Source organism: Protobothrops mucrosquamatus, unplaced genomic scaffold (genome assembly GCF_001527695.2).
Source record: "Protobothrops mucrosquamatus isolate PMUCROS unplaced genomic scaffold, P.Mucros_1.0 scaffold2579, whole genome shotgun sequence".
Lineage (NCBI taxonomy): Eukaryota > Metazoa > Chordata > Lepidosauria > Squamata > Viperidae > Protobothrops > Protobothrops mucrosquamatus.
Window position 1 is genome coordinate 208423 of NW_015388635.1, and position 18384 is coordinate 226806.

Below are 18384 nucleotides of genomic sequence, written 5' to 3' on the forward strand. Positions count from 1 at the left end.
TTGGTGGAGTGATGGGAGATAGTTCCAGTATTAGATTTTTTAATTTTTTTTTACTGTTTCTGGCTTTAGGATGGGAATGGCTATGGATCCTGGAATATTCTCTTCAGGTCCTCAGAGATTTAGTGTTTTTCTTCACACATAAGATAAAAATGAATTCTGAATATTTGTAATTCCCAAGACTCCAGAGGAAATGATAAAGAACCAGTCTGACAAGAAAGTAAATAAATAAGATGCATTATTTGTACAAAAAAAATTATATAAACAAGTTTTTTTTTTAAAAAAAGGGGAGGGGAGCTGCCTCCTGTAGTATTTTGTCAACCTTAACAAGAAATTTACATGGATGCTGCCAAGTCACAATTCATGAAACATTCGTAATTACATTCATAGGCTGCAAGCCTTCGCACAGTTATAGACATGTCTATCATTGAGGGACTTGACTCAGAGGATCCTGGCTGGGGTTTGCAAATGGGACAGAGCAGCTAGCCAACTCCTGAGGGGGGGCGGGAAGACAACCCAGAGTTGGATAGAGCTCCGCTGAAGTCAGAACTAGATCGTCTGCCTTTGCTTCAATTCAGGTCTCTGGGCTGCAAGAGCATTAATGGTGCTGACAACACAAAGATGCACACCTTGAGTTTGTGCTGAAATAAACAGGGAAGCCAGCTTCTTCGGGAGCCTCATTCACATTTATATTCAAGCCCCCTCCCCCCCCAAAAAAAACACTGCACCCATTTGAATGCTGAAATGAATGGATTCCTTTCACAGAGAATTTCCAAAAGGCCACCATCCAAAAGAGTTTAGCTGCTGAAGTCTGATGCTCTAATGAAAATCTATTTATTTTTCTACTGAGGAAAAACAGCGACCACATTTCTGCTAAGGAAAAGTGATCTTCTGTTTGCAGAGTATAACCTTCCTCTCCCGTGCCTCCCCGTTCCCCCCCCAATACCCTGTTGCAGTTTTCTCTGTATGAAACGAATGTAGTCAAGGTTAAACACAAAAATAGGGAGCAGACAATACATTGTCACCGTTATTACAAAAACGTAGCAGATGCATTACAGAAGAATCCCTTTTCCCCTCCCGCCCCGCCCCCCCCCAATAGTTTCATCTGGACAAAATAATGTACAATTATTCATATTGCACTTTTTATACAAGAAATTCTAATAAATATACACAAATGATACATTTACATTGACATAGAAAGACATTCTTTTCTTTTCTTTTTCTTTAAATAAATGTTGCATTGATTCATAGCAACGCAGTTAACTCAGAGACCCATCTGAAAAAGAGAGCAAATTCTCTGCCAGATACATTTTGGAAAGCCCAAAACAGAAGGCAATTTAAATCTGGCGGACCTGACATTGACCTCATCAGAGAACTTCCAGACTTGTTTTAAAATATACAGGTAATAAAAAGCTGCAACCTGTCAATGCTACCTTCAGCGCACATTTTACGACTGAATACAAGCCAAGGTTCCTCTGAAAACACACCCAAAGAGCAGCGATGGCCTTTTATAGTGCTTGTGCTCAACTGAACCCCCAGAACTGAAGACTCCACCTACCCACCCTGAAGATGTTTGGGGTACAAAATGTGCAGCACAAATCATGGTTTTTGTTTGAAGACCCTTCTCTGGAAATACAAAATACCAATTTTGATTTACAGATGCTCAGTCCTTCATCTTGCTAAAGCCCAGCTTTGGATAATTACTAGAGACGTGCAACCACTATATCTTGGAGAAATCAGTGCTGGGTAAAACCATCACACCTGCCAAATGTTGTGGTCACAGTCAGCCCCCAAAGCAAGACAAACCAACCACATGGTTCTTTTATCACTACTGTGTCAGGGTCTGTGGGAACCAGCTCATTCATTTGCTCAGCTTTTGGACTGGACTCTGAAAGGTGTGAAGGACACTATAGACTTGATGGCTGCCATACAGACTGCCTTTCCTTGTCCTTCAACAGCAGGCAGGAAATATAGTATGTAAGCTGTTTGAGTTGTGTCATGGGGCAACCCATGTTTCACAACAGAGCTTCCAAAACAACCCTTTACTCTTCATTAAAACAGACCATCATTTTGCGAATTCCGTCCCATGAAGGAATTGATTTGCACTGCAATTCTAAAGGTAGCCACAGTGGGGTTTTTTAAAGGCTCATGGGGTATCTGGAAAAAAAGAATAGGTGAACTACTTTAATGAACAACAGAGATCTGGAACCTGTGTGAGATTGGAACCATCTCTTAAAGCAGGGGTCTTCAAAATGGCCCTTTTGTGACTTGTGGACTTCAACTCCCAGAATTCCTCAGCCAGGCACGCTGGCTGAGGAATTCTGGGAGTTGAAGTGCACAAGTTATAAAGTTGCCAAGGTTGGGGACCTCTGCTCTACAGTACTTTCCTTTCTCCATCTGGTTGTTTTTCCCGAGAAGTCGCTGCAGATTTTACTCCATTAGTCACTGATGATGATAAGGGGTGGTTTTCATTTTTATTTCAAGGCATGACATCACAGAGTGCAGTTACCTTCCCACCAAAGTGGTGCCTATTTATCTACTTGCATTTGCATGCTTTTGAACTGCTAGTTGGGCAGGAGCTCAGGTGAAGGAGGCTAAATGAAGGGGCATTATAAGATTGCTGCAACAGCCCATCAATCAGAGCTACAAAGAAGTGTATTTCAGAGCTGCTATGTTTTAGCTCCAAGCAGTTCAGCACAGTTTGTGAATTTCAACCTGTTTAATTAAAAAAAACAACCTCTTTTTTTTGGAGAGGATCATGAATGGGATGCACCTATATTGATTGTCTTTCTTTGTGTTATCTCCATCAAGTGAGAAAACAGTTCAGTTAATATATTTCATCAGGTCTAGAGGATGTTTATAATTTCATCCTAGCAGCGAGGATTAATATGATTACTCTGCACCGGCAATCCATTTTAAACATGATCTAATCTCATGGAATTTCAATGTAGAAAATCTATACATAATTGTATTGATTGGGTTGTACTTCCATAGTAGAGAAGAGGTGAAGCTGAACAGGTGTTGCCAATCTCTTTCAAAAAAACATGTTTGGACAAATGAGTTTACTTATTCCTCTTACTGTTTGCCTCATAATTTCTCTTTCATTACTGCAAAATATTTGTGGGGTTTTTTTTACACTCACTCTGAATCACATGGACTACATAATCTTCCATCCCAATTTCTTCTTTAGTTTTTTTTAAAATTAGTTTCCAACTTCATTTCTACTAAAAAAAAAGTTACTAGGAAAAATGCGATGGAAAACCTCTTGAGTATTTCCCTCTACTTTCATCAGATTCAATATTAATCAAGAGTAATCAGGATGAAACTGCATACAGTATATTTAGTTATGTGAGGGTTTTTTTTAATGAAATAAATTAAAAAGAACTCCAAGCTTTCAGTAAGCGAAGAAGAGATTGGTACCTGGATCACAAGGAACCAAAATGAACTGTAAGAGTTAATCTTTGGTGCACCTTTCTTCCTAATCTGAATGGCATTGCTCCCCCTGCCTTTCAGACACATTATTAAAAATGCAATTTAATCTACTGTAGCATTCTGAGAGTCAAACTGTACCACCTGAGGATCACAAAAGCAGAAAATCCCAAACTGTAGCATAAAAAAAAAGACATACAGCTATGATAATCTCATTATGGATACAGACAAGCCATCACTTCTTCAAATGTACGAACAATCAACCTCTTGGGAAGTATTGAGATAGGCAGCGAGAACTTTACCACCCTCTTTCTTCCCCTTATTTCTAATTATATTTTCCCCAACTTAGTGGCCTCTGGATGTGTTGGCATAGGAAATCCCCATCACCATTGCCAATGTCAAGCCCAAAAGACCAGCTGTTCTTGCTGTGGCAAAATTCCAAGAACTCACAAGTATAACACGGCACACTACCCGCTTTCCGGGTGGTGATGGTGAGCGCAACATAGTAAATCCCTGTTTGGGAAGAGGATTCCCTACGAGTGTGCCAGAGTCAGCGCCAACGTTTGTTTGCAAGGTGCCAATCGTCCATTTTAATCTCTGCTTTCTGTGTCTGTCAAGCCCCATTCCGATTCACGTCCTAGTAATCCAGTTGGGTGTCTGGTCTCCAGTTGCTTCCACGTCTTTCTTCAGTCCGTCAAGGACCCCCCCAGTGATGTCTTCTGGACGGTTCCATTTCCAACATACTTTCTCTCTCTCTCTCTCTCTGTTCCTCTCTTGGCCTTCACCCTCATCATGAACTGTGACTCGCTGCATGTGTTTCCCATCATTAAGAGAGAAACCTTGTCAAGGTCATTTTTTTTTTTTAGAAAGAACAAATGACTCTGTTAAAAGAGATTTCTTAACAAGAAAAAAAAAAGAGAAGGGGAGAGAAAGGAAAAATAAATAAATAAGTGGCAGATGAGGCAACTGCTTTTCCAATTTTCCTTTTCTCAAGCAGCTCTTCTCAGGAGCAGAGTAGAGCCAGGCCATCAGTTGCTAAATTCACTTTCTTTCTTTCTTTCTTTCTTTCGCTGCTGCCTTCATGCTTTTCCACACGTCCCACAGCAGCGTGACTTGAACTGTGCCAGTTGGCAGAGCTTTAACTGCTTCACCTTCTCACAATACCTGGTGGTATCTCTGCACTCAACTAGGAAAAAGGGGATGAGAATAATAAAAAAAGAGGGGGATGACAAATCTCATCTTGAATCTTTCTGGCTGGCTAACTTTCAGAACATCTGTAGTTACTCAGATGAAAGATGATCCTGAACTTACGACATTCCCACCTCCAGAAGAAAAAGTGAACAGGAAAAGAAATATAAACATGTACAAAAAGTCCAATAAAATGCCAAGGTGTCCCATCCTGACGACCTGGGATTGTCAGTTCCAGCTGAAACCAGTCCTAGTGATTTCCCCCTCCTAATAAATGTTTGAAGAGCCAAGGCTAATTAACTAACAAAATTAGTAGGTATCAATTGAGTTCCTAACCAAAAATAAGCAAAATATATAAAATTATTTGAACCCTATTCTGCTTTATACCAAGCATTTTCTCTCGCATGTGAATCACTTTTGTACATAGAAACAGGCAAGTACCAAAACTTCCATTTCCCTCCTTTTTTCCAGCAGGATGGAGGTGGGACAAGTGGAAAGGGTAGATGTATGGGAAAGAAAAGAGAGAGAGAGAGGGGAAAAAAAAGCAGTCTCATACAGAGAGTTCAGACAGATCTCTCTATAGCAGCATGGAGGAGAATTGCTCTATTGGGAGATACCGAACACTCCAATGAAAAATACAAATATTGGCTTATGAAATCTATGACCTTCATTGCCTAAATTGCCTATACATTCTAGCTCAGAATATGGGAAATAAGCAAGATGAAGGTGACCTTAGTATAGGGAGATATTTCTAACAGCAATTGATTCTCATTCCACTCACCTTATTATAAGGTAGTCCTTGACTTATCACTTGATGACCATTCAAAGTTAACAATGGCACTGAAAAAAATGTGATTTATGACCATTTTTCACACCTACACCCATTGTAGCATCCCTATGGCAGTGATCAAAATTTGGATGCTTGTCAATTGGCTCGTATTTATGACGGTTGCAGTGTCCGGGGGTCATGTGATCACTTTTTGTGACCTTCTGACCATCAAAGTCAATGGGGGAAGCCAGATTCACTTAATAACTTTGTGACTGACTTAAGAACTGCAGTGATTCACTTAACAACTGTGGCAAGAAAAGTCGTTAAAATGGGGCAAAACTCACTTAACGAATGTTTCACATAGCAACATAAATTTTGGGCTCAATTGTAGTCGTTAAGTTGAAGGATAACCTGTACTTCTAATGTATAAACAAAAGCACATGTAAAGTAATTGGAGATCTTTTTAGAGGACATTGAATGGAGAGAATGGGACACAACATGTAGTATGCATGAGGTAAAAACCTCTGGTTATTCTTGTTAGGTGAGTGTAAGCAGTGTGGGTGGACAATTTTTTAAAATATTTATTTGGTGAAAGAAAGGATGGAAAAGGTCCAACATTTGAACAAACAATTTTAAGGTATTTCAAACTCTGATTTAGCTAGTGACAAAGTTCTCTCTCTAGGAACTACTATTCCTAGGAGGGACTACAGAATTCCACTTATTGTGAAGTTTGGACATTGTATGGGAAGCTAGACTATCTTCTCAAGGAAGACAGATGAGAGTTTAATCACATACCGTCTGATTAGAAATCTGAAAGGCAGAGTAGTGTAACTATATGCAGAAGAATTGCAATTACAGACTGTTCTCACTTAACAACTGTCCTGTATAGCGACTGTTCAAACTTTCAACAGTGCTGAAAATTGGAATGGAATTACTTAACAGTTAAGTAAAACATCACATGAGTGTGCCCAACTTAACATCAGTTCCAGCCTGGTTGTGAAGTGATTCATCCATGGCCATTAAGCACGCTGTCACATGACCACAACTTGCAAAATCCTGCCGGCTTCCCCATTGACTTGGGTTGTCAGAAGCTGGCTTTCAAGATTGCAAATGGCAATCACGTGACCGTATTGCCAAAAGTACTGTTAAGAGTTAAGTGATGGAGTTGCTGGTCCCAATTTTGCTTGTTAAGTGAAGACTGCCTATATTTGTAGGGAGGAGTGTGTGAATAGCTCATAAGAACATGCATATTCAGATTGCTGCTTTGCCCGTTGACTAGGGTGTGAAATAGTAAAAACGTACTATTTTCGCATGGAGTGATGTTACACCTCTGCCAGTTAGCAGGTCTTGGTCTCCAAGCGCATAGGTGATCTTGCACAGGCTGGCTCGTGTGAACACGTACACATTCCACTCTTCTAGATTGGAAGCCATAGTTCCCACAGGTAGCAGTGCACAAAGTCCACAGACTGACCCTCCAGTGTACACCACAGGCATCTGTCCAGCAATTCTGAGTGCTTAAAGGCCTTTGATGGGAAAAAAATACATAAAATGGAAAAAACATCAATATTTGCATATTAGCCTTTATGGAAACTGATTCAAGGTTATCCACAGAGGAGCTGGGATTAATTTCAGGGGCGTTTGGATCTTGAAAATAATCACAAACAAAAATGGCTTACAAAAGAGTACAGAAATAGTCCTATGGCGGGCCAGAGGAAAAGGGAGGGGGAAGCATTTGACGCGCACATGTGTGCACCGACACAAATGGAGCTGCGAGCACACGCGACACAAACAGGGCAGTGCTAGCATCTGTGTGACACTAGCACTGCCCCATTTTTGCCACACAGGCACTAGCACCACCCTGTTTTTGCTCTGCAGCACCCTGTTTGCGTAGAGGTGGCAGCGCTAGCCCCGAGTGGGGGTGAGTTGCATGCACACATGTACGTGCACTGGCCAGCCTGTTCTGTGGCCCGGTGGCCAGCAGGCCATGGCCCAGTAGTGGACCCCAGCCCACAGGTTGGGGTCCCCCGGTATAACATATTCCGATGTTGCTAGTCATTAGGCAAAGCCTCAGAATTAAAATGGCTTTCTCTGGAGCTTCAGCCATACGTCTGCTCTCTGTATACAGATAAATGCAAATATATTCAGACATTAGGAAGAGGGTAGAAAAGCATGTATTTTGCGGAAAAGGCTGATGGTTATGATGCAGAAAAAAAAACCTATTGCAAAGAAAAAGCATGACTTTCTCCTAAATCATTAGAACAAGGAGGGCACTGGAGACTTTTTATATAACCAGTGAGACAAAAGCATTCATTGTGATTATCAGTTATCATGTATTATGGTCTGAGAACCAAAACATAGAGCTTTGGGTATTTTCAAGGTGTCGATGGGACCTACCTTGGGAGGGAACTGCACTGGTCAGATGGCACAGAGACCCCATCCCTGGTCTGGCAAAAAACCTGCCTGTGCTGGAGTGCCAGACGAGATCCAATACAAGGCCCATTGCACTGTTAACAAACAAAGAAAAAACAAGACATCGGTTAGAACAGATATTTAAAAAAACCTCTTTACTTGCTGGCTGTGTGAAGTGGTAAGAGATAGGACTTTCGAATTTGAGTTGGCTGGTGGGCTAAGCTACAATTCTAACATTTTGAATAGACACAAATAGGAAACTTTCAGAAAAACTGTCATATTAATCTCCCTGAGTAAAGCTAGCAGTGTTGTGTAGCTTGCTCACTCATTCAACGGGTTAACCCCTTTCATAATTATTTGGTATTTTAAAAGATAGTGTCAAAATTTTATTTTAGAAAGGGTCACTATATCTTGTCTGCTGTTGTAAATATGTTACAACAAATATTTATGACAACTGATAGGCAACCAGTATAACAGAATTAGGGAAGACATGTTATGAATAATTGAAAAGGAAGATATGATTAATGCCAAACCCTAGAAATTTAACCAATGTAGTACACAATCTTTTTTCACATGATTTAGATTGTATCCTTCTTCCCCTCTTTACAATGTAACATTTTACGAGTGCTTAGCATTAATCCTTAAAAGTCCTACCCAAAGTCCCTGAGGAATGTTTCTGGAGAGCTACCAGGAATGGGTCAATAAGCTTACCCAAAATTTATCCAGAGATATTTAAGGAATACCCCCTTCAACAGGAAAGGATACAGTAAGTTTAGTTTTGAATACAGATTTGCCTCAAAACCTCACAAAAACAAAACCACTGGGATAGAATATGATTTGGTTATAGTTCAATTTCCAATTATCTTGTTCTTCTCCAAGAACTCCATCCATCCTAGTTAGAGTCTTTCTTTAAGGTGTTGAATTTGATTACTGGGGTTCTCTCCAGGTCTCTAAAAAGATTAATTACTGGGCATGTTAGATAATGTGATGGTATTTGGGTACTAGTAAAAGAAATTTGACCAGCATTTGGGTTGTAGCATAAAGTGGTAAGATCTGCAGGTGGCTCATTTCAAGCCTTATTATGCTAGGAGGATAGATAAGAAGGAGCATTATCTTCTTAAAAATCTGATTTTTTTTAAAAAAAAGTTTAAATACATTTGGAGATACCATTCTCTGTATCAGAATGGAATCAATAGTACACTATTTGCAGGCTCATGGGGTGACCTGTGAGGCTGGAACATCTGAAAAAAACCTCATGATCCTGGCTTATTCAGGGATCATAGGATTGCAACATTTTTTTTTAAAGCTGAAGTTGCAAAAGACTTTGACATCACAACACTGGTATCAAAGCACAAACATTGCTCATCATGTCGTTTTCCCTAATGAAAACTGATTGAGTTACTGCTCTAAAATATCACATCATTGAACAGATAGTAGAAGGAAATTGAGAATTATCATCTTCTAGCATCTCGGTCCCTCCACCAAGGCGTGAGAAAACAGCCACATTTTAATGCTGGCATGCCCCAAACTGCCCATGATCATTATTTCTGAAAAAGGCTAGGCCTCCAAGTAGTCTTCAAGGCAGGCTGTATAGAGAGCATTGCAATAATCTAGTAAGATTCACCACCAGTTTGGTTGACTTATGTTCATAGAATCCATGGATGTTTTGAGCTAGTTCTACAGAGAGGCATCTTCAACCAACTGCAGCTGCTCAGAGCTCAGGAGAGTCAAAAGTTGCAGCCCCAAATACAGAAGACCAGAAGACTTAGCTCCTAATATTTATATCAAGCCCAGTCCATCTGAAAGTCTTGCATTGCACGCCAGCTTAGGGTGTCTACTTGGCACAATTCTAGTTTTTCCTGTGATTGTGCTTGAGCCCAAAGCACACACAACCTACTCTCTTGATTGCAAATCTTTGAAGCATGGAGAAGAAGTAAGGCCAACAAATCGGATGGACAGAATGGAAAAAACCCAGTTATGCTGTTCTCCTCTTTGATTTTCATGAAGGAAAACCATGGTTAGGCTTATTAATGTTAATGTAACCAATGTAACAAGGGTCTGGACGTATTGCAAAAAAGATTTGACTCCCCCACTTCAGAGTGCAAGTAAAAAAAAAATCGATTAGATTCCAAAACTGTGATGTCAAAAGTTCAACTATAAACACGAGCAAAAGTTCTTTTTCTTTGATAAATAATTGCATAAAATCCCCTCTCTGCGGTCATTACAAGAGACATATCAAAACTAGATTACAGGAGACAGGGATAATGGAAAGGCTTATTTTCAAAGGGTCAAAAGAATATGCTTCTTTCCTCTGCATTTTGGAAAAGGTTAATAATTGAGCTTGGCCAATAGGAAACTGATATCCTTTGGGATGAACTCTGTGATACAATAACAAAATTCCATTTATACATAGACCATAATCTGTTCTTAATTGTAATTGGAATAATCAATTTGTGGACCTGCCTCAAAATGCAGTTGTATATGTTTCCACAGTGCTTAAAAACTCCCCTCATTTTCCTGGCTGGAGAAATATCACATTAGAAAGCCAACAGGTCAACCGAAGTCAATGAATTCATATAGCTTTTGTTAATGAGCCTGGATATGACATCATGGCATGATATAAACTAAGTCATCTTCCTAAGGGACCTGGAAGACTGCATGCATTAAAAAAAACAACAGCAACCCTTACCTGAAATTCCCAAATGAGAAAAAAAAATCCCCAGGAACTATCCTTAATAAAAAAAAGGTGGCATTCCTGTTACAGAAGATAATAATAATAATAATAATAATAATAATAATAATAATAATAATAATAATAATAATAATAATAATAATAATAATAATAATAATAAAGTTGGAAGGGACCTTGGAGGTCATCTAGTCCAGGACTTTTCAACCTTTTCACCCATTGTACCACTTTTAGGATATGGCAATATCCAAGTACCACCAGTCGCCTAGCAAGGTGTCAAAAACTTGATGACCCCCCCCCAAAAAGGAAAAAAGTGATGAAGTACTGGTAGTCCTCGACTTACAACAGTTCGTTTAGTGACTGTTTGAAGTTACAATGACACTGAAAAAAGTGCCGAGCAAGACACCTGCCTGCCCACCTGGCGGCGCTCTTCCTCCTGTCTGAGGTTTTCATTGTTGTGAGCATTTCTGTTGAGGATTGGCAGCGGGGGTGGGGTGGGGGGTGTTTGGTTTTATTCCCCCATCTGCTGGGTGGTTGTTACTTCACATGACCCTGGGACACTGTGACCGTCATAAATATGAATCAGTTGCCAAGCATCTGAATGTAAATCACAAGACCCTGGAGATGCTGCAACATTCCAGCTGATCGGCGCTTCTTCTGGGCTCAGCAGAAGCACCAGGATCAGCGCCGAGCTCCAGCTGGAGCCTGGTATCCTGGCACTTCCCCTGGCGCTTCCCCTGGAGCCCTGCAGCTCCAGCCATCTCTCGCTCAGGCTTGTGTGGTGCTGCCTCCGGTTCAGCTCATTCCCCTCCCCCGCTACCATTTTTCTAGGATGGTCGCGTACCACCTGCCAGGTGCCAATATACCACAGGTGGTACCCGTACAACTGGTTGAAAAGCCTTGATCTAGTCCAACCCCCTGCTCAGGCAGGAAACCCTATACCATTTTGGACAAATGGCTGTCCAGTCTCTTCTTAAAAACCTCCAGTGTTGGAGCATTCACAGCTTCTGGAGGCAGGCTGTTCCACTGGTTAATTGTTCTAACTGTCAGGAAGTTTCTCCTTAGTTCTAGGTTGCTTCTCTCCTTGATTAGTTTCCACCCGTTGCTTCTTGTCCTGCCTTCAGATCTTTTATGTTTCAATGTATGGCTATGGGTATGTAGGTTTTAGTGCAGAGATTCTGCTAGTTGAAAAATGATGGATTTAGTTCTGCTTGAAGCCAGTGCATACCGGCACTTTGCAATTATTCTTCAACTCATCTATGATCCAACTTGTATTATTCCATTTTGTTTTTACTGCATTTTAGTATAACGTGTGTTTGGAATTCTGCACCTTGATATGGCCCATGGGCTAATCAATAAAGATGATGGTATTATTATTATTATTATTATTATTATTATTATTATTATTATTATTATTATTATTATTATCTTTTATTCATTGGACATGAACCTCAGTCAACTGAACATTCAAATTGGCTAGCGCTGATGGTTGACACGGGTTGCTACCAGCATCCTAGGTGTCAACCAGGTACCTCCTTAAAATATAAGATGTTCCGAGTAGCGCAGTTTTTTGTAACATTGCTGGAGTTATTGCAGGAAGCTGCAGTTTCTTGATGTATTTTGCAAAGTTTTTGGACATAGTTCCCAGTGCCCCGATGACAATGGGTACATTGTACACGTTTCATCTATAATCGTGCAGTTTCGATGGCCAGGTCGCAATATTTTGTAATTTTTTTCCAGTTCTTTTTCTTCGACTCTGGCATCTCCTGGTATTATTATTATTATTATTATTATTATTATTATTATTATTATTATTATTATTATTATTATTATTATTATTATTATTACTACTACTACTACTACTACTACTACTACTACTACTATTTTGAAGGTAGCCTCGCCTCCACCCAGTCATAACTAACTACCTCAGTTTTGTTCTTCCTTTTGACCTATTCATTCTTCCTTCATACTTGTTTTAGAGTTCAATTCTCATTCATGTTCACTGTTAAGACCAATAATATTTCTTTCCTATTCAATGCAAGTAGACCTTCAATTACAATGATACCTTTGCCCTCTCAGAATCACAATGATTAGTGTGAACCAAATTTACTTACCTGTCCCCAGGCCGAAGTTGCCCATTCCACACATAGCTGTCTATTGCAACTCTGAGTATCTACTGGACGCTTAGCAAACTGAGCACAAATATCACTGGACGCAGGTACGGAAATGCCAGCAGCTGTCAGTTTTTGACAAGTCACCCTCCGGGACTGGATACCCCCACCGCAGCTTTGGGTACACTGAGACCACGATGTCACCATCCATCTAATCGGGAGAGGTAAAGAAGCAGAATTTTCAGTGAAATTACTTTGGAAAGAACTGTAGGTAGATTACGAAACTTCCAGTTTCATTTCTTCTGAGGCAACACTCCTATATCTATTTGACTAAACCTAATGATTTCTTACTGTTGGCATCTAAAATTGGAAAAAATAACATTTCCCTGCAATGAATAACAAAGATGGTAACAAATGGCAGAAATGGATCCAAACTCACACTATTCACACAAAGGAGAAATTATCAGTATGTTTGGGATAACTGAAATCATTGCTTTATTTAGCACAGTAAAATCTAAGCAGCTTCTTCTAGCTTGGGTCCCCCACAAAGATTGGTTTATACCATCTCTCACCATTGGTCTAGCCCAGTGATGGCAAACCTTTTAGAGACCAAGTGCCCAAACTGCAATCCAAAACCCACTTATGCATCGTCGAGTGCCAGGTGGGTGTGGCCCATTGGGTGGGCGTGGCTGTGGTGGTAACGGCAGACTGGGCGGGACTAAAAAGTTCAATCAATCAATTCCAACTTTGCAAGATCTTTTTTTTCCCGCAAGAAGTTGAAATTGATTGATTGATTGAACCTTTTTTTTTTTGCACACGGCGGCGGAAGCCTAAAGCGAAAAGGTTTTATAAAACCCAGCTGAAGGCCTAGGATTGGGGTGATGGCACGCGTGTCCACAGAGAGGGCTCTGAGTGCCGCCTCTGGCACCCGTGCCATAGGTTCGCCATCACTGGTCTAGCCTAAATGGTGGTAGGTTTCTAGAACAGAGATGTAAAAGAATTCAATCATGGATTGCACTGGGAACAAACATAGATACTACCTCCCAAAGCAGTTCAACGTTGAAGCTGGGGAAATCCACAGGAGGTGGGATCTTGGTTTGTTAAGAACACAAAGTGGCTGAGGGTGAGGTTTTTTATGTGTTCCTTTATTTTGAAAGCACCCTGGGCACGATAATGAAATGGGATTCTTACAGAGAGGCATCCTTTTCAGCAGCACTTCCTGCAATGCCCATATGATCGTGCTATCTTACACTGTCATGTTACTTAAACTTGTATACTGCTTCACAGTTCTTTACAGTCCTTCTTAAGCAGTTTCCAGAGTCAGCATATTGCCCCCAACAATCTGGGTCCTCGTTTTACCAACCTTGGAAGGGATGAAAGACTGAGTCATCCCTTGAACTGGTTGGAATCAAAGGAATCGAACTCCTGACAACGTGAGCAGAGTAAGCCTGCACTACTGCATTCTAACCACTGCGCCATCGTGGCTCATATTGTAATGACAGAATGAATTTAATCAATAGGAAAAGTGACTGAACTGGAAAACTGCAGATGTGGATAGTAAAACATAAAGAAGGTGCTGGAGACAATTTGAGGACAGTTCTAATGATCATATGCTTTTTACTCATTGTGTCTTTTAATTCTCTTCTTTAGCTGTCAGGCCCCAGACATTAGTGATATCTTACACCAAGATGATGGATACTCTTTATTTTATTAAAAGTCTCAAAGAACAGTAGCATCTATATACAATCTATCATTAAGCATTGACAGTTTCTTTGAGAAATAATTTTTCAGGCATTGGGATTCTCATTTGGTCAAGACATACTACAAAACGTGATTGGAATATAATGGTAGTGATTTGATACTGGAGAATGTGCTATACCACTTAAGGAATGTGCTAGTCCAGACTGTGCTGTGTCATGTTAGCACCATATTTCCACCATTTACAAAAGGAACGCAAGAAGGAGAAAACTTCCCCCATCCTTATTATGGGAATTGTAGTCCTAGCCATGGATACATCACGGAAGATTGGGCTGATGCATTTCTTTCTGATGGACTCAACTTTATGTACTTGCCCGTCAAGATGCATAGTACTTCACACCTGCCAAGTTTAACTTATCAGTAGATATTCCTTGATAATAATTGACAGAGATATCTTACTCTGTCCTGCAAAGAGATTCCTTGATTCCTGGTTGCCAGGCAGTTTAAGCTGATAAAGCAACTTTTGCTACAATGCTTAGGCAAGTGATGATTCTATAAAGGTTAGCAATCCTTGCCTCATTGCGAAGTTTTTGACACACATTGCACATTTCAATGGAAGGCCAAACCTTGAAGGGCAATCTCTTCTGTTGCACGCCACAGGTTGCAGATTTGGTTTGGGTTTTTCCACACAGTGGGATATGTTGACCTGGGTTCCATCCAGTAAGCATTTCAGCTGATGATATTGCAGACCCTTGTTGCCACAAGAGGCTGAACAAGGTGACATCTTGTCCACTGACCATCGGTAATCTGAAATTGCAACAGTTCAATTAAATGGAAAAGTCTAGCCTAGTCTATAGAAAGAAGATAAGAATGAACAGGAGCTCAAGGAGTCACACACAGTGCCGTGTATGCATCTGTGTGTACAATAAAGCTTTAACCAAGCTATGCTAGCAAATATGGAGAGCAACCAGTGGCTAACAGACTGAAAGAGGTAAATCCATATATCAATAGCAAAGAAAGGAGATTTAAAAGATTGTGCAAATTATCACACAGTATAATTTCATACACAAGTAAAATAATCTTCAGAATCATCCACCACAGATTAGAGCCCTACAAGGAAAGGGAAGTGGCAGACGTTCAAACTGGTTTTTAGAAAGAGCAAGAAATAAGTAACATTCAGCCTTCCAAAAGGGCCTGAAAACCTGGGAGCCCCAATGGGGATGTGTCATTCTGGAGGTGATTAATGGACTAAGCTAAGACCCTGCCTTCTCCCCGTGTGCCTCTTGCTCTCTCCCTTCCTATCTTGTCAATTTTAATGTTCATACTTATCGTTTTAATGTTTAACTTGTTGCTTTTGTGATGGTAAGCTGCCTAAAGTCACCTCTAGGCCAGATGGGCGGCATATAAATTAAAGAAAGAAAGAACCTTTTGTTGCTCATATACAGCATGCTGGATCATTAAGAAAATTAAAGAATACTCCCAAAGGTCCATAAAGAATACCATCCAGTAACTTTGCAAGACAGGTTGCACTGAGAAAGAGGGGACTGTTCAAAGTCACCCAGTAAGCTTCAGTGGCTGAAGGTGGACTAGCACCTCAGTCTCCCCACTCTTAGTGCAAGACCTTTACAGCCTTATTATAATGCCTCTGCCAGTCTGCTACATTCTACTACTGTTAAATGACTGTCTTTTTTTTTTCTTTTCTTCTCAGGGTAAGCAATCTGACATAAAACCTATGTAAGTTTTTCTCAATGGGGTTTGTTTTTATGCTGAAAGAATCCAGAAAAATTAACCCAGCAGGAGTTAATACTGGGACAATATACAATATTCTAAAATAAAACGTAGACTACTGTCCAGAAACTGTTTACTTTTGTATGAGATTTGCATTTCCACAGCATACCCAGACTAGGTTGGATGACTTTCTGTTTGGAATAAACGCCTGTGTGGTGTTAAGCATTCCCTCAGACTCCCTCTGTATAGTTTACAGGAAACTCTGATAACATTCAATGGCAAAGACGTATCAAATATTTAGAAAACCAGAATCAGCCCCGTCCCCAAACTATGCATTCCACTTGTTAGTTCAAAGGATCTACTTGGTTTCAGTTGTCATAGTTCGAAGAAACTAGGAGAAACTGAAGTTCAGACATGGGAAAATTACTGGTTGGGTAAGGCTGATCTAGAACTATGTTTTACCTTGGATGACCAGAGATGTTTTTTGAATAAGCAAGCCTGCCTCATTCTGAGCCCTGCAGCTGATTTCTCCCTGATAATCATTGCTGACATTCAGGATCTGGAGAATCTGACCAGATGCTAACACCTGATAGGGCAGATGGAAGGGATGACCGTCGTAAAACCAAGTGATGTTAGGAGTGGGATGACCATTTACTGGGCAGCCTAGAAGATTTAAAGAAAGGCAGAAAAAATAGGTCAAAACTTAACACACTGGCTAACCACATATTCCTTATTATAACACAAACATCTGGGAAATCAAGGTTGATGATGAAACAAAGAATCAGCACATTTGTCTATTTCCAGCCTATTTCAGCTTTGAGATCATGAGATTACGTACTTTTATGGGAAAGAAAAGAAAAGCAGTTTAGTTTGAAACTGATGGTAAAAATCCTTTCATGAAGAACACTGAGTTCCACCTAGGCAAATATGGAGAGCTATCTGATAAGGAATGAGATGATTCCTTGTAAAATCAACAATTTATTTATTCTCACCCATGTCCACAAAATAGCTCACAAAATTTATGATGAAGAAAAGACCGCATTGGAGCCAACATCACAGGGCACCTGCTGAGACCAACATTTCATGAAGCAAATAATAGAACAGAATAAAAGAGTTGGAAGGGACCTGAGAGGTCTTCTGCTCCAATCTCCTGCTCCAGCAGGAGACCCTATAGTACCATTTCAGACAAATGGTTGTCCAATCTCTTCAGCTGGAGCACCATTATTTTCTGGAGGCAAGTTGTTCCATTGATTAATTGTTCTCACTGTCAGGAAATTTCTCCTTAGTTCTAGGTTGCTACTCTCTTTGGTTAGTTTCCATCCGCTGCTTCTTGTCCTGCCTTTAGGTGCTTTGGAGAAGAGATCGACTGCCTCTTCTTTGTGGCAGCCCCTGAGATATTGGAACACTGCTATCATATCACCCAATTTCACATCCTGCAAAGTCTCCTAGAGTGCTACTGGATGTAGGCTATTGCAAATTGCAGTTGGTTTGATCACAGTTATGTCAAAACACAATAGTTGTGTATTTCTAGTACTTAAACTGTTAAGAAAACTGGAAAAAGACGAGCTCCTAGTCCAGGGGTAGGCAACCTCGGCTCTTTTATGACGCGTGGACTTCAACTCCCAGAATTCCTGAGTCAGCATAGCTGATTCAGGAATTCTAGGAGTTGAAGTCCACGCGTCATAAAAGAGCCGAGGTTGCCTACCCCTGTCCTAGTCAGTATCATTTTGGTGCCTGCTTTATAAAACGCATTCCTCACCCACAACTTATTTATTTTAAAGTAGTCTGCACCCCCAGTCTCTGAAACACACACAGAAATGCACACAATGCCATTTTAAAATCCAGAATGGGCACGTTCAGACTTTATATATAATTAATTAACTTTATATATAATTTTATGACGCAAACTCCCACCGAATTTCATAGTGTCTTAATTCTACTTTTCATAGCTACGGCTACATGGTCATCTGGCTTCTCCAAAGAGTTCAGCAATATATCAGGAGGAAAAGCAGTCCTTCCATTCACCTTCTCCGTTTCTTTCTTCTGGGCAGGGCTAACAAATTAGTCCAGAAGTGAAGAGGAAATCAAGGGACCAGTGCTGGGATAATTTTTTTTATGCATTTACCCAATAAAGTGCAAAAGGAATAGGTTCCTATCATTACACAATTTTGTTATAATTAAATAATGGAATGGCTCGCGTAATAAGAAGACATGTTCTTATTGTACAATCTCTGAATCAACGGAGCAAGTTGTCTTACACTCTCATTCCAAAGTCCATGGGAATGAGATATGATAAAAGAAAAACACCGGCTCTCTATGATTCAAAGCTTATGCTTGGATTCAAAAAGACCCTGGTCTGATTTGAG

The 18384-nt window shown here is 40.3% G+C and overlaps 1 protein-coding gene across 1 annotated transcript in view; it reads right to left on the reverse strand.

Moving 5' to 3' along the window:
* Positions 1–4505: 4505 nt before the first annotated feature.
* The window catches only part of LOC107295932 (ADAMTS-like protein 1), an 81786-nt gene continuing 67907 nt past the window's right edge, over positions 4506–18384 (reverse strand). Inside the window, exons 11-16 of the mRNA XM_015825265.1 lie at positions 16481–16681; positions 14917–15097; positions 12596–12803; positions 7778–7887; positions 6686–6906; positions 4506–4612 (exon numbers count right to left, since the gene is read on the reverse strand). Coding sequence (XP_015680751.1) covers positions 4506–4612; positions 6686–6906; positions 7778–7887; positions 12596–12803; positions 14917–15097; positions 16481–16681 — 1028 coding nt within the window. The remainder of the gene's footprint in view (positions 4613–6685; positions 6907–7777; positions 7888–12595; positions 12804–14916; positions 15098–16480; positions 16682–18384) is intronic.